Genomic DNA, 24,299 nt, shown 5'->3' with positions numbered 1-24,299 from the left:
CTGGTGCTCAGGCCTTCTGAGTCTGATCACTCCAACGTGAGGAGGATTCTTGTAGTGCACTAATAGTTTCAATTGTTTCCAAGCATACTCACTTGAATTCATGTAAGCAGATATTGCTAGCCTTTGCATTCAGTTTACTCATGCCTCCTGAAGGAAGGTGTGAAGGGATGTACTCATGCATTCTAATGTTTGAAAGACGATACCAAAGTTCAAATGTTTATTGTAGGGCTAAACAGTGGATACCTAACTTAAATTAATATTAAATAAATTCTGTTTTTTTTTATTTTTTTTAATAAAACATGTTAAAAGCAACAGAACATTGCTAATTCTGTAGATGCTATGTAATACTTCTGAAATAGTATTTTATGATTCATGTAAGTTGTTCACATTTTGAATGTTGAAACCAATTAAATTCTTCAGCTCGTATTTTGCTATCATAAATTGAGAATCTATAACAGCTAATGATAATGACAGGATAATGGGTTTCACAGACGACCTATTGTTCTGGCTAATTTTAAAATTGTGCTAAATATCAATGATAACATGAAAATCAGTTAAATGGACCATTTTCCATTAATAGTGGCCATTCAATCAATGCTGGAGAACAAATGATCAGATTTTACACGCATTACTGCAACCCAAGTCCATCAGGTGAATTAACATTAATTAAATATTAATCATGATTTTAAACCAGAATGAAAAGTACTCCTGTCATAGCATAAAAAAGTGATTGTGTCCTGGGCAAGGTTAGGGATGTAAAAAAAGGACTCACTTTTTGACTTACCTGACAGCTTCATAGATATTCAAATCAACACATCTTTTTTGCCTTTTGAACCATGTTGCTAATGCAACAACATGTATAGCTTTCACAAAACAACAACATGACCATTAATTAGATATAATTGTCTACCATTTTACAAAGGCTTAGGAACAAGTGGCACACAAAAAGAACTCCCAGATATATTTTTTATGCACTTTAAATTCAAATGAAGCTAGATTTTTGAAAGCGAGTTTTTAACTTGATTTAAGAATGCATTTTTCATTTATTTGATTCACTTTAAAACAGATAAACATGTTTTTTGCCCCTAAAATCCTAATGAAGAAACTTTTTTTTTCAAATGGTTAAACTAAGTTCCAATAAACCGATGGACCCAATTTGAACAATCAGTCTTGCTCCAAGTCCGGAGTTAATTAAGGGTGACTGTTTTTGCATGTAAAATCTGAACAAGGGTGGCTGTTTTTGCACATAAAATCCTAATGGCACACATACAAATGGTGCCATTAACTGAGTGTTAATTTCAGCCCAAAAATATTTTATGTAAGGAGTCACTTGATTCACCCAATCTGCCCGAGTGCCAGCTCCACTTGTCATTCAAACATTGCTTAATATTTTGTAACATGTCTACAGTAAGACAGCTGTTCAAATGGCTATACAAGTGGCCACTTTTCGAGGCTGAACCCAAAAAAAAATGTGGCAGAATGATTTATGGAAGGAGTAGATGACTAAATTCTTGTTGCTACTACATTAATGTGCAAAGAACAGTTTTTTTTTAGTGAAAACTAATGTAAATTAGAATAGTGCCCCCTATCAGGCAGCTTAATTGTGCTGTAAAGTACATATTATACTTCGTTTTTGTGATGTCACTTCCCTTAAACTGATGGGAAGAGGGCTTTCAATAAGTAGATTTTTGAGACGCACAGCGACAGGCAGTAAAGGGTGAGTTAACATTGAGGTAGGTCATGTGAACAACAATACATGTATTTTTGTAATTGCCTAGCAAAGTTACGTAGGCATCACTGGAAAAGCATTGCTGATGACTGATGATGCTGTTACTGTTTGTCAACTATGTATTCATAATGAATGTAATTATGTAGTAACCAGGTGATACACAAAACCAATCAAGTTAACACAAATACGGCTTTATTCATAAACCTCTGAACAGTAATTGAAATAGCATCTCATGAATCCACATGCAATGTGAGCAGTACAACTAAGAATGCAAAGAGAATCAGTCATCACTGCTCTGTGCATATATATGTGCAAGTTGACAGCACAGCGGAGACCATGCTGTGTGCTCACCTACCACAAGCAGCGTCCAGCAGCCGGCCCACGCTGATGCAGTTGGCAGCCAATTAAAGCGCGTTCCTCCCTCCACACACCAAATGCACGCGCACGCACGCATGCACGCACACACACCACACACACACACACACACACACACACACACACACACACACACACACACACACACACACGAACTACTAGCAGGATGTAGCAAATTAATATGAAGTCATATTTTGACTTACTGCTTGGTACATTGAACACAGTGTTGGTACAAGTGAGCCCTGGGACCAAACTCCTGAAATGGACTGCAGCCACACCAAAATTCTGAAATGAACTGCGGCCATTGTAGTGAAGAATATTCTGAAGTCATGGTGGTTGTTCATTTTTTGTATTGTGTGGTCCAGAAAATTTAGCGTGTTGTCTGTTTCTGTTTCTAATGAGTATCACCATTCACAATCTGTTGAACCACCCAGTGGCACACAAGCAAGCAAGCTTCAGATTCATGCTCCACAGACTCAACAGAACACTAGTAAGCAAACAGAGTTACACTCAGGAGCTAAACACAATAAAACAGAATTAAGGGTGACTGTTTTTGCATGTAAAATCTGAACAAGGGTGACTGTTTTTGCACGTTAAATCCTAATGACACACATACAAATGGTGCCATTAGCTGAGTGTTAATTTCAGCCCAAAAATATTTTATGTAAGGAATCAGTTGATTCACCCAATCTGCCCGAGTGCCAGCTCCACATGATAGAGAAATTAAGCCAACAAATTTCTAAACAGAAAAGGAACAAATGCACAACACAAACACAAAAACTTACAAAACACAGACCAAGTCAAAGACCACATGCAAGAGACAACAATGGCAACAATGCACACACAAAACAAAATGGCACACACTCACGTACAATAACAAAATTGTCCACAGAGCAGACAAAATGTTAATGAAACAGGACTTCAAATAGGATAAGGGACAGACAACATAACACAGAAAAAACTCAGAACATAAGACACGCACAGATAAATTCAATAGATCAAAAATATATGAAATCACAAGCAGCACGACACCAAACTATCTTGGGAACAAATGAACGCCAACAACGTTAGGAAACACAACATAGTACTCACTGAATTTTGTGAAGCGAAACTGCATTTATAAAAAACAAAATCGTGCAAAGTATGTTAATATGTGTGTCCTGTGCCCTCAGACCGCATAAGAAGAAAGCTCAGTCACAAAAATACGTGCATAATAACAAACATATACACAAAACATTTTGCCACCCCAAAATAATGTTTTTAAAAAATCTAGGGATTTGTTAACTTGCCTATGAAATCTACATTTACATCATTTGGTTTACAGATGACAAGCTATCAGTGCAGGACATCATACTGATGGTCCTGCAAAATCATATAGAGGGAGAACCTATATCCTGTAATTTAACTGCAAATGTGGAAAGAAAGACGAGCTGCAAACCCAAAAGATGAATTTCATTTAGGGGAATTTAAAATGTAACCGGTATCCTGTCAGTGCCAGTGATGTCTTCAGTTTTTCTTTCTTTTTTTTTTTTCAATTCCTTGGTCATTTATTTCTTTATCTGTAATTTTCACTTCTGAGCAATGATCAAAGGTAGGAGCTCTGTTATGATGTACTTGGAGAATGAACCACATGGTGCCTATATTTCTAGCTCAGTGTAATAAAGGAGAGGACCATCTTGAAAACAGCTTGTTGCGCATGTGTAGTTGTTTATCATGGAGAGGATTATTTCTAGAGAATCACTAACATTCATATTGCCTTTAAAAGCATTGAAATGTACGACGTATGAGCTTAACACTGACATAATGCAGATTTCATTAATCTCTTAAGTTCACTGCAGTTATAAGAAACAGGCAGCATTTAAACATTGCCGTGACTGCTTAGGTCTTGCAGCTTTGAAAAACAGAGAAAGAAAAATGTTAATAATAACTATTCAGTGTTTTGCATTAAGGTCCTTAATACAGAGCCTTTATGGTCACCAAATTGTGCAGGATGTTTCAAAAAGCAAGGAAATGTATGTCATTTGAATAAGTGTGGCCTAGAGTTTCAAAAAATCACTATTAGATGTCAGTCAGTGTGCCTTCTCAGTTTGCAATCAGTCAGAAGTAAGATGGTGTTCACTCAACAAAAGGCATTTTGTATGCTGCAGTTTGCAAAGAGTGAGTCTCTGATTTCAGTCCAGTGAGCTTTTCGTCAGAGTTTTGGCATAGATCTGCCTGCACCCGAAAGCTTTCATTGTTGTATCGCCAATTTGAAGACACAGGGTGATTATGCAAAAGTTAGAGCCCAGATCGACCTCACAAGGGAAAACACAGTGACTTTAGTGAGCTATCTTGAAATGTTGCATAATTGGCTTTTCCTACAACTTCAGAACTCCATTGATTTCATTTTTCAACAGGATGGAGCCCCACCACACTGGCACAACGGTGTATGTCAGTTTCTCAATAACATTCTACCTCAACACTGAATAGTGCGCACAGGACCCAGAGACACTGTCCTGCATTCTTTGTCTCCAAGATTGCCAGACATGACCCCATCTGATTTTTTTTTATTGTGGGGATGTGAAGAAAAGTGTGTTCATCTACCCTCCCCTTTACCTCATGGCGTAGAAGTAGTGAAGAACAGATTAACAACTGCCGTAACTGATGTGTAAAACCAAATACAGAGTGTCAGGTTTATGACGAATTTAGCTATCATTTGGATGTTGTTCGTGCTGATGCTGGTGGACACATACAGCATTTGTAATAGCATAGCCAAAACGTTAAAAATAATTTTGAGTATTTTGCAGCCTATTCCAAGATTGTAATACGTTTTTGTCAGTAAATATAGAAGTTTGAAATCGGGGCATTCTTTTCGAAACATCTTGTATATCACAACTGTCAGTTTTTTCCATTAATGAAATGCTTTGGATGGTATGCACCATCTGACTTGGCAAAACTGAAAATTGTCTGGTAACCTCATAAAATCATATGAATTTGTTCATTTAAATTTAAACAATTAAATTACCTATGCGTCTTTTTTTTCATAATGTAGCCTCTGACATTAATTCATTCATTAAAAAACGGTTTTGTTTCTTCATTTGTTTTTATAGTATTTATGTGTTTTGCATGTATTTTTGCTAGCCACTTCTAATGTGACGAAAAAGTGTGAATGTTTTATAATGTTAACACTGATGCATTAAGACATGTTACTACCTGCTGGTAGCAATTTTGTTACAACACAATTGCAGTGTGTGTGTTCACTATCTTTACAGTTTCTTATTTGGGTTATGAATGAGCTTACTAACTCAGAGCTGTTTATATTTGCTGTATATCATGCTGCCAGAACAAATTGTTTCTGTTATAATTGTTTTAGTTGCTTGGTCTTATGAAACTTTCTCTGTAATTTCTTGTATGCAGGACGAAAAAAGTCTGAATTAAGTTGAAACTTTATTAAGTGCTAATTATTTTGTGGACTGCATACTTCTCAAAAAATGTTTTGATATTGTTATTTTTTAGTCATACAAGATACTAGTTTTGCACCAGCATTTAGGGAAGCTGTTATTTGTACCATATTTGTCCAATATGTTTGTTTACTGCATAAATTCATTGCCATGTATTGCAATTGGTTATGAAATGACTATTCATGTAATTGCTTGTATCCAGAGCATGGGATTTACAGCAATGCACTGGGATATCTTGGAGGTGTCTCATGGGCAATGTTAGTTGCACGAACTTGCCAGCTGTATCCAAATGCCGTCGCTGCGACCTTGGTGCACAAGTTCTTCCTCGTTTTTTCTCAGTGGAAGTGGCCCCAACCTGTCTTGCTGAAACCACCGGACACTGTTAACTTGGGATTCCCTGTGTGGGATCCAAGGGTAAGCTAAAGATTCATTATAAGATTATTGTACAAAAAAAAAGATTAGTTCATGGTTTGTTGTACAGTTGTCTTGAAAATATATTTTATGCTGCTGTATACCTTTGTAGATTCTAGAATAGTAAACTTGAAATTCTCACTTTAAGCTGATGTGAAGTAAAAAGGAGGAGATATACTTTGAATGGAAAGAAAATTTAAGCCTTATTAGTGGGAACATATTGTTATTTCTTTAAAGAGAGGGAAAGTAGAATTGGATTGAGGAGGACATTTAGTTGAAAAGACTGATGATAACTGGGCAAATAATTGAGAAAAATGTGTGTGAAGTAATTATATTGGTCAGTGCTTTTCTACATTTCTTCTATCCCATTTTATTGTGCAGTGAGTGTACTAATATTCCTTAGTATTGGATATATTTCTGGTTTATGTCTTGTTGTCATCTCCATAATTCTGATTGTACCTTATCACACACAGAAATTTCCACAGCATGAACTACCATCGTTAGACTTGGCATTAAAAATCTACTAATGTAATGAGATATCAAAAGAAAATTCATTTAGTCTTAAAGTCATTAAGTTTTCTGCTGGTTTTGACTTTTGCTATGTTTTCCCATATCTTTTGCTATCTCATTGTTTTGTGTGCCTTACAAAATGTTCATTTGCCTTTTTCTCCTGCCAGCGAGCTGCTCATTTTCACTGCATGCATTGGCAAGTTTAACTCAGCACTGTTGCTATTTTGATTTCACTCCTTGTATAGTAACATCGCCCACTACATTGCATTTCAGATACTTCTTCTTCTAGGGTTGTCTTGCTTTTTAAATTTCGTCTTCATGTTGTCCAATTCTCAGGATATATACTTTCAGAAAGATCTGTTTGGTCGGTGTTTAGAAACCAGCAGATATCTGTTAATTACTCTCCTGACCATGTGACAAAGATGAGTGACATTGTGCAAACTTAACCATATTATGGAAAAGGATAGTTGCTATTCACCATGTAGCGGAGGTGCTGGGTTGCAGAAAGGCACAACAAAAAGACTGTCACAAAATAAGCTTTTGGCCAATGAGGCCTTTGTCAAAAATAGAGGACGCACACATGAACCAGTCTGTGGCTTCAGCTGCCACAGACTGTGATCATGTGTGGGTGAGTTGCATAATATTGTTACATTTCATCCTGAATTTTCTATTGTTTGATTGTCCAAACTTAAGATTATTGTATCTGCGCTGTGAGTTTTTGTTTCTAGTGGAAGTACTTATTCTTCTTGCCTTCAATACCATTATTGAACAAAATATTTTGTTCGTATGTGATATTTTATGTATCTTATAAATTATTTTTCAGATAAATGCTGCAGATAGATATCATTTGATGCCTATTATCACCCCAGCATATCCACAACAAAATTCTACTTTCAATGTATCTATATCAACCAGAACAATAATGCAAGAAGAATTTAAACAGGGCCTAGCAATAACGGAAGATATAATGGTTGGAAAATGCACTTGGAACAAATTATTCGAGCCTCCTAATTTTTTCTCCAAATACAAGTAAGAATATTATACGTACAGCTTATATATTTATTGAAATATTTCTATTCCAGTAATGCACTGATAGTGGAAGTTTAAACTCACTTCTGTGTGTTTAAGATTTTGGAAACACATCTGATCAAAATATTATTTTACTAGAGAAGTTAAAAGTCTTTCTTTTTTTTTGGGCTTGTAGAAATAATGTTACTGCTTTTACAGAGTACACTGATTAGGCAAAACATTATGACCCCCCTCCCACTGTGAGATTAAATGCCATCTGATGGTGATGCAGGCATGTTGTGCGGTGAGGAAAATATACTGCATAACCCCACTCTCATGTTTCCGGAACTAACATTTTCCTGATGTTTATGAAATTTTTTGTCATTCATCACCTGTGTTAATTCACACCCAGTTTGATGGTAACGTATCTATTATTTTCCCACAATTTACACATGAAAAAATATTCATGGAGTAAAGAACTAAAGTAAATGGACGTTGATTGTCAAATAATGTTTACAAATGTTACGTGGTTAAGGGGAGCCGGAAGTGCCTATGCTGCCCATGTTAAAATCACTAAGTTTGAGGAACATTTATGAATAAACTACCAAATAGAAAAATTTGAATTTTTTTTTTTACATATAGAGTGGTTTAGTATTGCAGTTATGACAGAGGGATTTTGGAGTATCTTTTCTAGTTACCTTCCAATTATTTTTTTTTTATTAATGACCCAAATTTTTTTTACAAATAATTGCTTTATAATTAAACTGAAATGAAACTACTGAACATATTGCCAAATGGCTGTATTACAATGTAAGTTTGACCACTAGGAGTGTTGTATAAAAATTTCATCTCTCTAGCTTGAGTGGATTTTGAGAAAATGTTCCTTATATTCGAAAAATTCTAATTTACGAGAAATGGCTATCAAAATTTCTCAATACATTCCTGCACTATAGGATGGATTATCAGGGTCTTCTTCTTCATCCTCCAAAAGCTTCCTCTTCTGTCTTCTTTTCCGGCCTGTTGTTCCATCATACTTCATATGACTTTCTCTTCTTTCTGCTCCTCTTATCCTTTCTCTGTCAATATTTCTTAGTGCTCGTACAGTGTTCTCCCCAGCTGTAAATCCTAATGCCTTCAGAACTTCACACTTCACACTGTTCCCTTGGTTGTAGGTTGCTATTGCATCATAAATGCCAAAGTGCAGTGTTTTTATGCTTACAAACACCCTTTTAGGAATCACTTTCCAAATCAAATTGTTTACGCTCTCATTAGGATTCTGCGTCTTTCCGTGTAGACATTTGTGTAAAAATTCTGGCTGTGCTAGGTCATGAAAAATATCAGCACTGTCACTAACATATTCACGAAATCTGTCACTTCCACCAGTCAGCTTCTTGCTAGAAGATGTCACAGGGCAATGGCCGGCCATGTGTTGCTTAGCAGAAGAACGCACTGTTTCAGTAATTGTAGTATCGCAACTTGATATTAGTGTTAATTTTCTTTTCCCTACGTTCTTAGTCTTCTTATATACACGGTTACTAAAACGTGGCATCGTAACCAGAACAACGCTTTACACAAGAAGTATAATACTACCAACAACAGGCGCAACACTGAACTAATTCGAAAAGGTAAACAGCAAAGAGACGATATTCCGCGCTCTTAGCGCTTCGTTTGTCACAGAAAACAATGTAGCCAACCCTTGCACACTCGCCGTATGTGTAACATAAGGCGCTGTATGCGTAACAGGCCGAGAAAATCCCAAGCAGTTCGCCAGGAAGTCACGAGAGGGTGTTAGATGCATTCAGCGCCCGCCCATTTCCTCTGCAGGAGTGGGGGAAAATGGTAATAACTCCACTTCCAGGGCGAGTAGAACAATAATTCAAAGTTTACATTAAAGAGGAATGTTCCAATTAATTTTCGGTAGCAAAAAAAAAAATTGTAATTTTTTGGATTCGACCATTTCTGGCTCCCCTTAAGCTTCTTGACACCAGAGCCCTCTACTCAGAAGATCTGAACTGGTAAACGGATAAAAGTCAAAACAATTCATGCTTTATCTCCTACCACTGCCAAGTGCCACTCGGCATGGTGGCTGACGTGGTTTGTTTGAATAAAGGTATTATGACAAAACACAACTATGTCAAAAATTTCTGTACTGCGCATGCGCAGCTTCAAGATTGTTGCTGTCGTCTTGAAAACTTTGTGTTATTGAAACCATATTTAGTGTGTTTTTGTTAGTTTGGCTACATGTAGAGCTAGTTGACACCTTTGCTCGCTTTGCTTTGTTCAAATATTTTTGTTTGAAACACAGCACTAAGTTCATATTTTTTAATGCTTAGCAAGATGTGTTTCAAGAATTGATTCTCGTTGTGAAGTGCAAATATTTACAGGCACAGTACCTGATAACTTCAAAAAGATGATTACGGTGCAAGAGACGCAGAACAACACATATGCAAACACCACGTGATATACTTATGTGAATATTTGCACTTGACAACAAGAACAAATTCTCAAAAGTTGTCATGCTAAGTGTGAAAAAACATGTAACTGGTGCATTGTTTTGTTATTTATGTAACGAATGATAGTTGCAGACTTTCCAGAAACATTGATTGTTGTTGTTGTGGTGGTCTTCAGTCCTGAGACTGGTTTGATGCAGCTCTCCATGCTACTCTATCCTGTGCAAGCTTCTTCATCTCCCAGTACCTACTGCAACCTACATCCTTCTGAATCTGCTTAGTGTATTGATCTCTTGGTCTCCCTCTACGTTTTTTACCCTCCACGCTGCCCTCCAATGCTAAATTTGTGATCCCTTGATGCCTCAAAACATGTCCTACCAACCGATCCCTTCTTCTAGTCAAGTTGTGCCACAAACTTCTCTTCTCCCCAATCCTATTCAATACCTCCTCATTAGTTACGTGATCTACCCACCTTATCTTCAGCATTCTTCTGTAGCACCACATTTCGAAAGCTTCTATTCTCTTCTTGTCCAAACTAGTTATCGTCCATGTTTCACTTCCATACATGGCCACACTCCACACAAATACTTTCAGAAACGACTTCCTGACACTTAAATCTATATTCGATGTTAACAAATTTCTCTTCTTCAGAAACGATTTCCTTGCCATTGCCAGTCTACATTTTATATCCTCTCTACTTCGACCATCAGTTATTTTACTCCCTAAATAGCAAAACGCCTTTACTACTTTAAGTGTCTCATTTCCTAATCTAATCTCCTCAGCATCACCCGATTTAATTTGACTACATTCCATTATCCTCGTTTTGCTTTTGTTGATGTTCATCTTATATCCTCCTTTCAAGACACTGTCCATTCCGTTCAACTGGTCTTCCAAGTCCTTTGCTGTCTCTGACAGAATTACAATGTCATCGGCGAACCTCAAAGTTTTTACTTCTTCTCCATGAATTTTAATACCTACTCCGAATTTTTCTTTTGTTTCCTTTACTGCTTGCTCCATATACAGATTGAATAACATCGGGGAGAGGCTACAACCCTGTATCACTCCTTTCCCAACCACTGCTTCCCTTTCATGCCCCTCGACTCTTATAACTGCCATCTGGTTTCTGTACAAATTGTAAATAGCCTTTTGCTCCCTGTATTTTACCCCTGCCACCTTCAGAATTTGAAAGAGAGTATTCCAGACAACATTGTCAAAAGCTTTCTCTAAGTCTACAAATGCTGGAAACATAGGTTTGCCTTTTCTTAATCTTTCTTCTAAGATAAGTCGTAAGGTTAGTATTGCCTCACGTGTTCCAACATTTCTATGGAATCCAAACTGATCTTCCCCGAGGTCCGCTTCTACCAGTTTTTCCATTCGTCTGTAAAGAATTCGCGTTTGTAATTTGCAGCTGTGACTTATTAAACTGATAGTTCGGTAATTTTCACATCTGTCAACAACTGCTTTCTTTGGGATTGGAATTATTATATTCTTCTTGAAGTCTGTGGGTATTTCGCCTGTCTCATACATCTTGCTCACCAGATGGTAGAGTTTTGTCATGACTGGCTCTCCCAAGGCCATCAGTAGTTCTAATGGAATGTTGTCTACTCCCGGGGCCTTGTTTCGACTCAGGTCTTTCAGTGCTTTGTCAAACTCTTCACGCAGTATCTTATCTCCCATTTCTTCTTCATCTACATCCTCTTCCATTTCCATAATATTGTCCTCAAGTACATCGCCCTTGTATAAACCCTCTATATACTCCTTCCACCTTTCTGCCTTCCCTTCTTTGCTTTGAACTGGTTTGCCATCTGAGCTCTTGATATTCATACAAGTGGTTCTCTTCTCTCCAAAGGTCTCTTTAATTTTCCTGTAGGCAGTATCTATCTTACCCCTAGTGAGATAAGCCTCTACATCCTTACATTTGTCCTCTAGCCATTCCTGCTTAGCCATTTTGCACTTCCTGTCGATCTCATTTTTGAGACGTTTGTATTCCTTTTTGCCTGCTTCATTTACTGCATTTTTATATTTTCACCTTTCGTCAGTTAAATTCAATATTTCTTCTGTTACCCAAGGATTTCTATTAGCCCTCGTCTTTTTACCTACTTGATCCTCTGCTGCCTTCACTACTTCATCCCTCAAAGCTACCCATTCTTCTTCTACTGTATTTCTTTCCCCCATTCCTGTCAATTGTTCCCTTATGCTCTCCCTGAAACTCTGTACAACCTCTGGTTCTTTTAGTTTATCCAGGTCCCATCTCCTTAAATTCCCGCCTTTTTGCAGTTTCAATCTGCAGTTCATAACCAATAGATTGTGGTCAGAATCCACATCTGCCCCTGGAAATGTCTTACAATTTAAAACCTGGTTCCTAAATCTCTGTCTTACCATTATGTAATCTATCTGATGCCTTTTAGTATCTCCAGGATTCTTCCAGGTATACAACCTTCTTTCATGATTCTTGAACCAAGTGTTAGCTATGATTAAGTTATGCTCTGTGCAAAATTCTACAAGGCGGCTTCCTCTTTCATTTCTTCCCCCCAGCCGGCCGCGGTGGTCTAGCGGTTCTGGCGCTGCAGTCCGGAACCGCGGGACTGCTACGGTCGCAGGTTCGAATCCTGCCTCGGGCATGGGTGTGTGTGATGTCGTTAGGTTAGTTAGGTTTAAGTAGTTCTAAGTTCTAGGGGACTTATAACCTAAGATGTTGAGTCCCATAGTGCTCAGAGCCATTTGAACCATTTTTTCTTCCCCCCAATCCATATTCACCTACTATGTTTCCTTCTCTCCCTTTTCCTACTGACGAATTCCAGTCACCCATGACTATTAAATTGTCGTCTCCCTTCACTACCTGAATAATTTCTTTTATCTCGTCATACATTTCATCAATTTCTTCATCATCTGCAGAGCTAGTTGGCATATAAACTTGTACTACTGTAGTAGGCATTGGCTTTGTGTCTATGTTGGCCACAATAATGCGTTCACTATGCTGTTTGTAGTAGCTAACCCGCACTCCTATTTTTTTTATTCATTATTAAACCTACTCCTGCATTACCCCTATTTGACTTTGTGTTTATAACCCTGTAGTCACCTGACCAGAAGTTTTGTTCCTCCTGCCACCGAACTTCACTAATTCCCACTATATCTATCTTTAACCTATCCATTTCCCTTTTTAAATTTTCTAACCTACCTGCCCGATTAAGGGATCTGACATTCCACGCTCCGATCCGTAGACTGCCAATTTTCTTTCTCCTGATAACGACGTCCTCTTGAGTAGTCCCCGCCCGGAGATCCGAATGGGGGACTATTTTACCTCCGGAATATTTTACCCAAGAGGACGCCATCATCATTTAATCATTCAGTAAAGCTGCATGTCCTCGGGAAGAATTTCGGCTGTAGTTTCCCCTTGCTTTCAGCTGTTCGCAGTACCAGCACAGCAAGGCCGTTTTGGTTAATGTTACAAGGCCAGATCAGTCAATTATCCAGACTGTTGCCCCTGCAACTACTGAAAAGGCTGCTGCCCCTCTTCAGGAACCACATGTTTGTCTGGCCTCTCAACAGATACCCCTCCGTTGTGGTTGCACCTACGGTAGGGCCATCTGTATCGCTGAGGCACGCAAGCCTCCCCACCAACGGCAAGGTCCATGGTTCATCGGGGGAGGAAAACATTGATTATGATGTATGAAATTGAGTTAAATGTTTCTACTTCCCAGACAGTAGGTAGTTCCAGTTACATTAGTGGTTTTTATTAGATAACAAACTGTTATTAAATAATAAACAAGCCTCTTGACAAGTATTTTGATCCCTATTACATACATACATCATACATAAAGTGCAAAAATGCAAAGAAAGATAATATACGTAACTTTTACTTCTTAAAACATTATTTCCCACATTTTATGTTTTCTTTCATTTTACACCATTTTTTCAAGTCTCTCACAAAGTGTAAAAGTGAGGTTCACTGTGTAAGAAAAGCAGAGATAATGAGGGATCCTTGTGATTATATGTGCCACAAGTAGAGAGTACAGCGACGGTGCAGGCACAAGTGTTTTCAGAGCACTGTTCAGTGCACATTTTTGGACATGGGTCTCTGCAGCAGGCAACCTCTGTGTGTTCCCATGTGGACAAAACAGCATGGTAAGTTACTATAGCAGTGGGTACACCATCTTCAAGACTGAACACTCAATCAAGGGAAACATGTCACTTGGTCAGATGAATCACATTTGTTTTTACACCATGTCAGTGGTCATCTCGGGATACACCATCATTCTGGTAAACAGCTGCTCTAAAGATGCACGCTGCCGTGGATGCAGGAGTGTTAAGCTCCAAGTGACATGGAGCTGGACTCCATTGGAGCTATGGTAGTTACCAAAGGCACCATGGTAGCTGTCAACTGTATGATCATAACTGCATATCACCTGCATCCCTTCCTGCTGTCTTCACTGACAGAGGTGACATCACTGCCATGTTAGAATAATGCTATTGTGGTTTGAAGAGCATGATATGAACTCACTTTGTAGTCTTCGCTACCCGATGGTACACATCTGGGAAGCTATCACACACCAAGTCTGTGCCCACAAACTACTGGCATGTAATTTACGGGAATTGAATCCTCCTGCTTAGCTGAGTGGTAACGTGTTTGCCTACCATGCAGCAGGCCTGGGTTTAATTCCCAGTCAGGTTGGAGATCTTCTCCGCTCATGGACTGGGTGTTGTGTTGTCATCATCACCAGCACGCAAGTCATCCAATGTGCAACCACCCGAAATACGACTTGCAGTCAGCAGTCAGACTTCCTCAGACGGGGCCTCCTGTCCATTAATGCCACACAATCATTTCACACACACACACACACACACACACACATATATATATATATATATATATATATATATATATATATATATATATATATATATATATATATATATATATATATAAAAATAGAGGGAAACATTCCACGTAGGAAATATATATCTAAAAACAAAGATGCTGTGACTTACCAAATGAAAGTGCTGGCAGGTCGACATACACACAAAATTCAAGCTTTCGCAACAAACTGTTGCCTCATCAGGAAAGAGGGAAGGAGAGGGAAAGACGAAACCCTTAAAACCCACATCCTTTCGTCTTTCCCTCTCCTTCCCTCTTTCCTCATGAGGCAACAGTTTGTTGCGAAAGCTTGAATTTTGTGTGTATGTTTGTGTTTGTTTGTGTGTCTGTCGACCTGCCAGCACTTTCATTTGGTAAGTCACATCATCTTTGTTTATATATGAGGTGACTTACCGAACGAAAGCGCTGGCAGGTCGATAGACACACAAACATACACACAAAATTCAAGCTTTCGCAACAAACTGTTGCCTCATCAGGAAAGAGGGAAGTAGAGGGTAAGACGAAAGGAAGTGGGTTTTAAGGGAGAGGGTAAGGAGTCATTCCAATCCCGGGAGCGGAAAGACTTACCTTAGGGGGAAAAAAGGACGGGTATACACTCGCGCACACACACATATCCATCCACACATATACAGACACAAGCAGACATATTTAAAGATAAAGAGTTTGGGCAGAGATGTCAGTCGAGGCGGAAGTGCAGAGGCAAAGATGATGTTGAATGACAGGTGAGGTATGAGTGGCGGCAACTTGAAATTAGCGGAGATTGAGGCCTGGTGGGTAACGGGAAGAGAGGATATATTGAAGAGCAAGTTCCCATCTCCGGAGTTCGGATAGGTTGGTGTTGGTGGGAAGTATCCAGATAACCCGGACGGTGGAACACTGTGCCAAGATATGCTGGCCGTGCACCAAGGCATGATTAGCTACAGGGTGATCCTCATTACCAACAAACACAGTCTGCCTGTGTCCATTCATGCGAATGGATAGTTTGTTGCTGGTCATTCCCACATAGAATGCATCACAGTGTAGGCAGGTCAGTTGGTAAATCACGTGAGTGCTTTCACATGTGGCTCTGCCTTTGATCGTGTACACCTTCCGGGTTACGGGACTGGAGTAGGTGGTGGTGGGAGGGTGCATGGGACAGGTTTTACACGGGGGGCGGTTACAAGGATAGGAGCCAGAGGGTAGGGAAGGTGGTTTGGGGATTTCATAGGGACGAACTAACAGGTTACGTAAGTTACGTGGACGGCGGAAAGACACTCTTGGTGGAGTGGGGAGGATTTCATGAAGGATGGATCTCATTTCAGGGCAGGATTTGAGGAAGTCGTATCCCTGCTGGAGAGCCACATTCAGAGTTTTGAACAACCTTTCCAGCAAACCTCAACCTCCTCTCATTGCACACAAACCCAGTCTCTCCCATCTACTCAATCTCCCACTTCCAGCTCCACTCCCTCCAAAACCTCAAAATTCCGATCAACACAATCTGGAACCACAACACCCTAATTCAGTAGTTAACCTTTCCTCCAAACCTCTCTCCCAATCCGAAACCTCTGTCCTATCCAAAGGCTTCACCTTCAGCCCCACTCCCAGATTCAACCAAACAGCCCTCGTCAAAGATTTACTGTCCTACACTCGTACTCTCTGCTGGAAATATAACTTTGCCACGAAGAAAAATGATCCTAATCCTACTCCTAATGATCCAACTCCCCAAGACACCGTCCAAATTGAACCCTGCCTGGAACAGTTCCGTCCTCCGTCGCAGCGGGACCCACCTCCTCTTCCTCAAAATCACCCTCTCCAAACCTTCCAGGAATTTTTGACTTCCAGCCTTGCATCTCAATCCTTCTTAAAAAAACCTTAATCCTACTCCCAACATCACCACTGCTGAAGCCCAGGCTATCCGTGATCTGAAGGCTGACCGATCCATCGTCATTCTTCCAGCGGACAAGGGTTCCACGACCGTGACACTTGATCGTCGGGAGTATGTGGCTGAGGGACTGCGTCAGCTTTCAGACAACACCACATACAAAGTTTGCCAAGGTAACCCCATTCCCGATGTCCAGGTGGAGCTTCAAGGAATCCTCAGAACCTTAGGCCCCCTGGAAAACCTTTCACCTGACTCCATCAACCTCCTGACCCCACCGACACCCCGCACCCCTACCTTCTACCTTCTTCCTAAAATCCACAAACCCAATCATCCCGGCCACCCCATTGTAGCTGGTTACCAAGCCCCCACAGAACGTATCTCTCCCTACGTAGATCAAGACCTTCAACCCATTACATGCAGTCTCCCATCCTTCATCAAAGACACCAACCACTTTCTCGAACGCCTGGAATCCTTACCCAATGTGTTACCCCCGGAAACCATCCTTGTAACCATTGATGCCACTTCCTTATACACAAATATTCCGCATGTCCAGGGCCTCGCTGCGATGGAGCATTTCCTTTCACGCCGATCACCTGCCACCCTACCTAAAACCTCTTTCCTCATCACCTTAGCCAGCTTCATCCTGACCCACAACTTCTTCACTTTTGAAGGCCAGACATACCAACAACTAAAGGGAACAGCCATGGGTACCAGGATGGCCCCCTCGTACGCCAACCTATTCATGGGTCGCTTAGAGGAAGCCTTCTTGGTTACCCAGGCCTGCCAACCCAAAGTTTGGTACAGATTTATTGATGACATCTTCATGATCTGGACTCACAGTGAAGAAGAACTCCAGAACTTCCTCTCCAATCTCAACTCCTTTGCTTCCATCAGATTCACCTGGTCCTACTCCAAATTCCATGCCACTTTCCTTGACGTTGACCTCCACCTGTCCAATGGCCAGCTTCACACGTCGGTCCACATCAAACCCACCAACAAGCAACAGTACCTCCATTATGACAGCTGCCACCCATTCCACATCAAATGGTCCCTTCCCTACAGCCTAGGTCTTCGTGGCAAACAAATCTGCTCCAGTCCGGAATCCCTGAACCATTACACCAACAACCTGACAACAGCTTTCGCATCCCGCAACTATCCTCCCGACCTGGTACAGAAGCAAATAACCAGAGCCACTTCCTCATCCCCTCAAGCCCAGAATCCCCCACAGAAGAACCACAAAAGTGCCCCACTTGTGACAGGATACTTTCCGGGACTGGACCAGACTCTGAATGTGGCTCTCCAGCAGGGATACGACTTCCTCAAATCCTGCCGTGAAATGAGATCCATCCTTCATGAAATCCTCCCCACTCCACCAAGAGTGTCTTTCCGCCGTCCACCTAACCTACGTAACCTGTTAGTTCATCCCTATGAAATCCCCAAACCTTCTTCCCTACCCTCTGGCTCCTATCCTTGTAACCGCCCCCCGTGTAAAACCTGTCCCATGCACCCTCCCACCACCACCTACTTCAGTCCTGTAACCCGGAAGGTGTACACGATCAAAGGCAGAGCCACGTGTGAAAGCACCCACATGATTTACCAACTGACCTGCCTACACTGTGATGCATTCAATGTGGGAATGACCAGCAACAAACTGTCCATTCGCAAGAATGGACACAGGAAGACAGTGTTTGTTGATAATGAGGATCACCCTGTGGCTAAACATGCCTTGGTGCACGGCCAGCACATCTTGGCACAGTGTTCCACCGTCCGGGTTATCTGGATGCTTCCCACCAACACCAACCTATCCGAACTCCGGAGATGGGAACTTGCTCTTCAATATATCCTCTCTTCCCGTTACCCACCAGGCCTCAATCTCCGCTAATTTCGAGTTGCCTCACCTGTCATTCAACAACATCTTTGCCTCTGCACTTCCGCCTCGACTGACATCTCTGCCCAAACTCTTTGTCTTTAAATATGTCTGCTTGTGTCTGTATATGTGTGGATGGATATGTGTGTGTGTGCGAGTGTATACCCGTCCTTTTTTCCCCCTAAGGTAAGTCTTTCCGCTCCCGGGATTGGAATGACTCCTTACCCTCCCCCTTAAAACCCACATCCTTTCGTCTTTCCCTCTCCTTCCTTCTTTCCTGATGAGGCAACAGTTTGTTGCGAAAGCTTGAATTTTGTGTGTATGTTTGTGTGTCTGTCGACCTGCCAGCACTTTCATTTGGTAAGTCACATCATCTTTGTTTTTAGATGTATTTTTCCTACGTGGAATGTTTCCCTCTATTATAACTATATATACCTAAAAACAAAGATGATGTGACTTACCAAATGAAAGTGCTGGCAGGTCGACAGACACACAAACAAACACAAACATACACACAAAATTCAAGCTTTCGCAACAAACTGTTGCCTCATCAGGAAAGAGGGAAGGAGAGGGAAAGACGAAAGGATGTGGGTTTTAAGGGAGAGGGTAAGGAGTCATTCCAATCCCGGGAGTGGAAAGACTTACCTTAGGGGGAAAAAAGGACGGGTATACACTCGCGCGCACACACACACACACACACACACACACACACACACACACACACACACATATATATATATATATATATATATATATATATGTGTGGATGGATATGTGTGTGTGTGCGAGTGTATACCCGTCCTTTTTTCCCCCTAAGGTAAGTCTTTCCGCTCCCGGGATTGGAATGACTCCTTACCCTCCCCCTTAAAACCCACATCCTTTCGTCTTTCCCTCTCCTTCCTTCTTTCCTGATGAGGCAACAGTTTGTTGCGAAAGCTTGAATTTTGTGTGTATGTTTGTGTGTCTGTCGACCTGCCAGCACTTTCATTTGGTAAGTCTCATCATCTTTGTTTTTGTTATATATATATATATGTTTTGCCCTTAAAGAGCGCATTTGGACTAAACTACATGGCCAGTTCCTTTTGCTGCCTTCCTTGCTGCCCAAACTTCCCTCATTCGCTCGCTGTGTTTCTGTTTCCGGTCCTCTGTCCATGCTTCTTGTCGGCTTCGTGTCTTCGGCTTCATCTTGATTGCCTTTTTGGTTGCCCATATTTCTTTCATCTTCTGGCTGTGATCTTGCTTTCGTTCTTCGGTCCATTTTATGCCTGTTCGTTTGTCGCATTGTATCTCATGTAGTTTACTTTTCTTAATGATGTTTCTGAACTTTATTCTGTCGTTTATTGTGTCTGCTGTTATGTTGAGCTGGTTCAGGTCGTTTTCTACCTCTGACACCCATTTGTTGTTTCTAGTGGTTACCCAGTCAAAGATCTGTTTGGTCAGCCTGTGTGATGGCATTCTGTATAGGTGTCCATAGAATTGTAGTCTGCGTTTTCTAATCTTTTCTGTGATTGTCTCCGTATGTTTGTACAGTTCCTCTGTAGGTTTCTTGATCCATATTCCATTGTTGTTAGTTGCGCCAAATATTTTCCTAAGTATTTTCCGTTCTACTTTTTCTAATTGTCTGATACGTGTATGCCCTCCGATTAGTGTGGTCTCTGCTGCATATAGTGCCTCGGGGAGCACCACCGTGTCGTAATGGCGTAATTTGGCTTTTTGTGAGACAGACTTCTTGTTGTAATGATTCCACACTACTTTGTATGCCTTGTCCAGTTTAGTCTTTCTTTCTTCATTTGAGTCTCTGTTATGTCCAATCATTTGTAGTGTTTCACCGAGGTATTTGAAGTTTGCTGTTTTGTAAATCGTGCCATACTTTGTGTTCAGAGATGAGAGTTTCTTTGTGCTCATAAACTGTGTCTTTTCGTAAGAGATCTGTAGTCCAGTTTTGGAAGCGATTTCGTGCAGTTTTTCAATAGCGTCTTTTGTTTCCTTTATACCTTTCGTGACAATCGCCAAATCGTCTGCAAAAGCCAGGCATTTAATCTGTAGATTTCCTAAGGTTATCCCCTGTTGTGATGTTTCCCATTCTTTTATGACCTTATCTAACACCAGATTGAAAAGGAGAGGTGAGAGGCCATCGCCTTGTCGGACACCTGTGCGAATTTCGAAGGGCTCTGATAGTTCCCCACAGAACTTTACTTTGGAGGTCGTGTTAGTTAAAGTTTGCTCTATGATAGCCCGTGTTTTGTTGTCTACTTTGTATTCTGCTAGAATTTTGAAGAGAGTTTTCCGGTCGATAGAGTCGTACGCCTTTTTGAAGTCAACAAAGGTAATGATCAGGTTCTGTTTGTGTTGTAAAATCATTTTCAGGTTCCAAATTTGTTCCGCACAAGACCGCCCTTTACGGAAGCCTGCTTGGTATTCCCCAATCAAGTGGTCGGTTTGGCATTCTAGTCTGTTCAGTAAAGCTTTAGAGAGGATCTTGTATGTGACCGGTAGTAGGGATATTCCTCTGTAGTTGTTCGGGTTAGTCTTGTCACCTTTTTTGTGTAGTGGGTGTATCAGGGCAGTTTTCCAGTCGTCAGGAATTTTCATGGTCTTCCAGATGTCTTCCAAGATCCTGTGGATGTCTTTGGTGAGTTCTGGGTCTTGTAACTTCCAGATTTCCGCGATGATGCCATCTTCTCCTGGTGCTCTACGATTCTTGAGTGACTTTATTATTTCTTTAACTTCTTCTAGAGTTGGAGGTTCACTATCTGGATTGTATGTGCTCATTTCTGTCATCATTTCTTCCATGGGGGGGTCCGTGTTGAGCAGTTTTTCAAAGTACTTTGCCAGAATGTCACAATTGTTTTTGGTATTGGTTTCTAGGGTTCCATCCGGTCTTCTGAAGCACAAGTTGGGTGGTTGATATCCAGTCATATTTTCTCTGAACGCTCTGTAGAAGTTTCTTGTATTGTTCTTCATGAAGTCCGATTCGATCTCTGTCAGTCGCCGTTTGTCATACTGTCGTTTTTCACTGCGAATGATTTTGCTTGATTGCTTCTGTGTTTTCAAGAAGTTCATCCAATTCTCTTGGGATTTATGGCAACTAAATTTTTTCCATGCACTGATTCGTTGGTCAATAGCTTGGTCACATGTGTGGTTCCACCAACGGTGTTTCCGTGTTCGTGGTGCTTGTGCTAGTTTCATGGCCTCTCGGATTCTTCGTGAAAGTTGTGTCCAGTCTGTCGTTTTCTCCATTTTAATTTTGTGTAATATTTGTGTCTGGTTTAAAGTAACGTATTCTGGATCTGGTCTAACAATTTTGTTCTTCTGGAGCTTTTTCTTGGGCAAAAGACGAATCCTGATCTGTAGTAGGTGGTGGTCTGAGTCGAAGTAGCCTTTACGGGTGTCTATGTTCAAAATTTCTTTTTGTGAGTCTTTCTGCACTATTACGTGGTCGATTTGTAGTTCTTGCTTTCCGCTGGGGAATTTCCATGTGGTAAGTTTTCGTGTTGGTTTCTTGAATTTTGTTGACATAATGGCGAGGTCGTGGCTTTTGCAAAAGTCTATCAGATGTTTTCCGTTTTTGTTGGTGTCCTTGTGTGGAGTATGTTTTCCTGTGATATGTCTGTACATCTTTTCTTTTCCGAGTTTGGCGTTGAAGTCTCCCAGTATTATTTTGACTCTATGTGCAGGAATTTTTCTGATAGTTTCTTCCATTGTCGTCCAGAAGTCATCAATTTCGTCCGGGTTTTTCCTGTTGTAGTCATTAGTTGGTGCATGTGCGTTGATTATTGTGTAGGATTTATTGGCTGATTTCACTGTGATGGTGCTGATTCTTTCGCTTGGTGACGAAAAGTCGATTATGTTGTCCGTGATGGACCTGTGTACTGCAAATCCTGTGCCAAAAAGCCTTAGGTTTTTCAGTTGTCTCGATGGTTTTCCTTTGTATATTCTGAAATTCTCCGTGTTGAAATGGTCTTCGTCTGTGAATCGTGTTTCTTGCAGTGCACATATTTTGATTTGAAATTTTTCGAGAGTGTCTGTCAGTTGTTTCATCTTTCCTGTCTTCATCAGTGTGTTCACGTTGAGTGTGCCGATGTAGTGTTTGCGTTTGGTCTTGAGGGAGTTTGAGAAGCTCCGATTCTTCTCATGATGTCCGTGAGCCCCCGGAATCCGATGCTCACGACAATCCCAGTCTATTGACTGGGGCCCGGGGTAATGAGATTTTTCTCGTTGTACCATCATGATGTTTAGTAGTTGGATGTATGGCATGCTGCCGAGTACAACCTGACTTTCCAGATCAGGAGGTTGGTTGAGGCCGCCACTGACATGTGGAGCAGACGCCTTTTGTAGCCGCCCACTGTGGGAACAGACGCTACTAGTAGTTTTGGTCCGCCCCGAGTATTTCATTTCCTCGGTACCACCTATATCTAGGAGGCATTCCCCTATCCGCCACCTGGGGAGGCGCTCGGTTGCGGGTCTACTAACCGCCTCTTTGTCTTTAAATATGTCTGCTTGTGTCTGTATGTGTGGATGGATATGTGCGTGTGTGCGAGTGTATACCTGTCCTTTTTTCCCCCTAAGGTAAGTCTTTCCGCTCCCGGGATTGGAATGACTCCTTACCCTCTCCCTTAAAACCCACTTCCTTTCGTCTTCCCCTCTCCTTCCCTCTTTCCTGACGAGGCAACAGTTTGTTGCGAAAGCTTGAATTTTGTGTGTATGTTTGTGTTTGTTTGTGTGTCTATCGACCTGCCAGCGCTTTTGTTCGGTAAGTCACCTCATCTTTGTTTTTTACATATAATTTTTCCCACGTGGAATGTTTCCTTCCATTATATATATATATATATATATATATATATATATATATATATATATATATATATATATATATATATATATATTAGAGGGAAACATTCCACGTAGGAAATATATCTGCCAGCACTGTCATTTGGTAAGTCACATCATCTTTGTTTATATATATATATATATGTCTGCTTGTGTCTGTGTATGTGTGGATGGATATGTGTGTGTGTGTGCGAGTGTATACCTGTCCTTTTTTCCCCCTAAGGTAAGTCTTTCCGCTCCCGGGATTGGAATGACTCCTTACCCTCTCCCTTAAAACCCATATCCTTTTGTCTTTCCTTCTCCTTCCCTCTTTCCTGACGAGGCAACCATTGGTTGCGAAAGCTAGAATTTTGTGTGTATGTTTGTGTTTGTTTGTGTGTCTATCGACCTGCCAGCGCTTTTGTTTGGTAAGTTTCATCATCTTTCTTTTTAGATATATTTTTCCCACGTGGAATGTTTCCCTCTATTATATATATATATATATATATATATATATATATATATATATGGGGATTGCATGATGTGCTTTAACATCTGATGCCACATACCTCCAGAAACCTATTAAGGACTTGTTGAAACTGTGCTGGATAGAATCCTTGCTGTATTATATTTCAGAAGTTGACTAGCACACTTTGAGGCAAGTGATAATATTTTGGCTCATTAGTGTATAAGGGCTGGTGTATACTTTTACCTGTGTGACGAGCCATGTAATTCGGTAATTGTTTTGTGATTCAATACATTTAAAGAATTTCCTGTTAAAATAGTGACTGTACGCCTTTGTGCCACAATAAAACACTGTGCTGGACCAGCACTTGAAACAAAATACTTTCCTGCTCAGATCTACAAGGATTGCAAAATGGCTACTGTCAGTTTTTAAATTCAGATGACAAACGTAAACAATAGAAAGTGTTTCACATGAGCTATCGTATCAGGCATTGTATA

At 40.6% G+C, this 24,299-nt stretch overlaps 1 protein-coding gene across 4 annotated transcripts in view; it reads left to right on the top strand.

Annotated features, from left to right (window-relative positions):
- LOC124615409 (poly(A) polymerase type 3-like) overlaps positions 1–24,299 on the top strand; it is a 177,875-nt gene that overhangs the window by 57,967 nt on the left and 95,609 nt on the right. For all 4 annotated transcript variants that reach the window (XM_047143268.1, XM_047143266.1, XM_047143270.1 and 1 more), the window contains 2 exons: positions 5,747–5,958; positions 7,289–7,494. In XM_047143268.1, coding sequence (XP_046999224.1) covers positions 5,747–5,958; positions 7,289–7,494 — 418 coding nt within the window. The remainder of the gene's footprint in view (positions 1–5,746; positions 5,959–7,288; positions 7,495–24,299) is intronic.

The sequence above is a fragment of the Schistocerca americana genome, chromosome 5 (assembly GCF_021461395.2).
Source record: "Schistocerca americana isolate TAMUIC-IGC-003095 chromosome 5, iqSchAmer2.1, whole genome shotgun sequence".
Taxonomy (NCBI): domain Eukaryota; kingdom Metazoa; phylum Arthropoda; class Insecta; order Orthoptera; family Acrididae; genus Schistocerca; species Schistocerca americana.
This window is presented reverse-complemented; position numbering and strand designations above follow the sequence as displayed.